This window comes from Priapulus caudatus, unplaced genomic scaffold, assembly GCF_000485595.1.
Source record: "Priapulus caudatus unplaced genomic scaffold, Priapulus_caudatus-5.0.1 Scaffold1832, whole genome shotgun sequence".
Lineage (NCBI taxonomy): Eukaryota > Metazoa > Priapulida > Priapulimorpha > Priapulimorphida > Priapulidae > Priapulus > Priapulus caudatus.
Window position 1 is genome coordinate 1,418 of NW_014578893.1, and position 2,041 is coordinate 3,458.

A 2,041-nucleotide genomic window follows, 5' to 3' on the forward strand; every position below is an offset into this window, starting at 1 on the left:
ACATTTTGGTGGTGATCCAGATCCAATTAATTATTTAATTAATTAATTAATAAAATTTTCCACAGTGAGAGAATTGAGCTGCCTTGGCAGAGCTCTGTGCTCTCCGAGTGCTCTCGTTATTATTATTACCGTCATTATTATGTTATCACGCGCGCGCACACACGACGCTCACCTTCCCTTAGCAGAGCCTGGATCTCCGCCTGGAACTTGCTGCCGACGCGGATCTCTCCTTTGTCGGCTAGCAGCGTCTTCTGTGAAGGATCGTAGACCAGGGAGTAGAAGAAGTTGTCGTCCTTGTCGAGGTAGCTCTGCAGAAGCTCCGTCTCGTTCAGCAGCGCCACCGAACACTTGCCGCGGATGTGCGTCGCGGGAAGTGTCTCCACCTGCGGGCAAAAAACGCAAACATTTTGCGTCGTCGTCTTTCTCGTCATTTTTCGCTCCGTCGACGGGGGTTCTTAATTATTGTACGTTCCCGGGCCGCCCTCTCTTCCTTCTCCTATCTTCCATGACCTTTTTCTCCCCCTCCCCCTCACCTTCATCTAGTCTTTCCTCCCCTTTCTTCCTCCCCCTCACCTTCATCTAGTCTTTCCTCTCCTTTCTTACCTTTCTTCTTTTTCAATGTTGTGCATGAGATTTTTTTTAAACCAGGTGGGGCGATATTTACGTGGGGGTCAAAGATTCTCTATTCTCCTTCCTGCATCTAAGTCTAATTCCATTGAGTTCATTTCACAACCCGAATATTTTGCTGTGTAAACAAAAATCTAAAAACAACAACATTAAATAGATGCGTTTCATCATTACAGCAGATAAAACACGATAACCTCTCATTCTCACACCTATTTCACTGTCGAATCCATTCTAATTCGACGGACGCGTGACGTAGAACAAACGCGTAAAAAACTCATGACCCCCATCCCACCCCCACCCCACCCCCCACCTACTCACGGCAACCCTGGCCAGCATTTTACCATCTTCGCTTACTTTTAAGATATTTTTTCGTACTAAGTTTTTTACTTTATGTTCCAGCAGATGGCGCCACGCTACCTGTCTGGAGAGGAACAGTTCGCGATGCCTCAGCTGATGACGATTCTTCTCCGTCAGCTTGTCGTCCTGCTCGTCTTCCAGCGCCATCTGGTGTTTATCCGCGAGCATGAGCAGAGCTGGCGAGATGTCACGCCGCCGATAGAAACACATCACCTGCAAGCGATCGCGACGACGTTAGCTCACAGGGGGCGCCACACTCACAGGGGGCGCCACACACTCACAGGGGGCGCCACACACGGAAGAGGCATCGGCGCGAGGTAACCCAACGTGATTTTGTCGTTTTTCGGCAACTTGGTCCAACATTGCACTGCTGGGGTCAAGGTCATCAAGGACAAACACGTATCTCATATTCCACGTATATACAGTTTGAGTAAACATGTAGACAGTTAACAGAAGAAAGACCCGATTTTCTTCGTGGAGGGATAACAATCGATTATTCGGTCGACAACAAACGATAAATTACGTTATACATCGCGAGCCTCCCGCCGTCATTTACAAACAACACACCGCTACTTACTACCGCTTTGAGGCGCGTTTTCGAAGGACAGCAATTCTATCCTTGGTACTACTTCCATTATGACTCGGTCACCTGTACACAGCAATTCGTTTTGCTGCTACTACTGCCACTACTATCAATCTATAGTACTATCCATCACCTCTCACACTGCCACTAGGACTCCAGTTGTATTCTAGCTATCACTAACGACCCTCATCTTTGCCTAACGACAGGTGTAATCTAGCTATCACTAACGACAGGTGTAATCTAGCTATCACTAACGACCCTCACCTTTGCCTAACGACAGGTGTAATCTAGCTATCACTAACGACAGGTGTAATCTAGCTATCACTGACATGCTCACCTTTGCCTAACGACAGGTGTAATCTAGCTATCACTAACGACCCTCACCTTTGCCTAACGACAGGTGTAATCTAGCTATCACTAACGACCCTCACCTTTGCCTAACGACAGGTGTAATCTAGCTATCACTAACGACCC

The 2,041-nt window shown here is 47.5% G+C and overlaps 1 protein-coding gene across 1 annotated transcript in view; it reads right to left on the reverse strand.

Annotated features, from left to right (window-relative positions):
- Nucleotides 1-2,041, reverse strand: part of LOC106817698 (metastasis-associated protein MTA3-like) — a gene marked incomplete in the record, with an annotated part of 14,246 nt that overhangs the window by 1,113 nt on the left and 11,092 nt on the right. Inside the window, 2 exon segments of the mRNA XM_014822392.1 lie at nucleotides 187-383; nucleotides 1,045-1,197. Of these exon segments, the coding sequence (XP_014677878.1) occupies nucleotides 187-383; nucleotides 1,045-1,197 (350 nt within the window).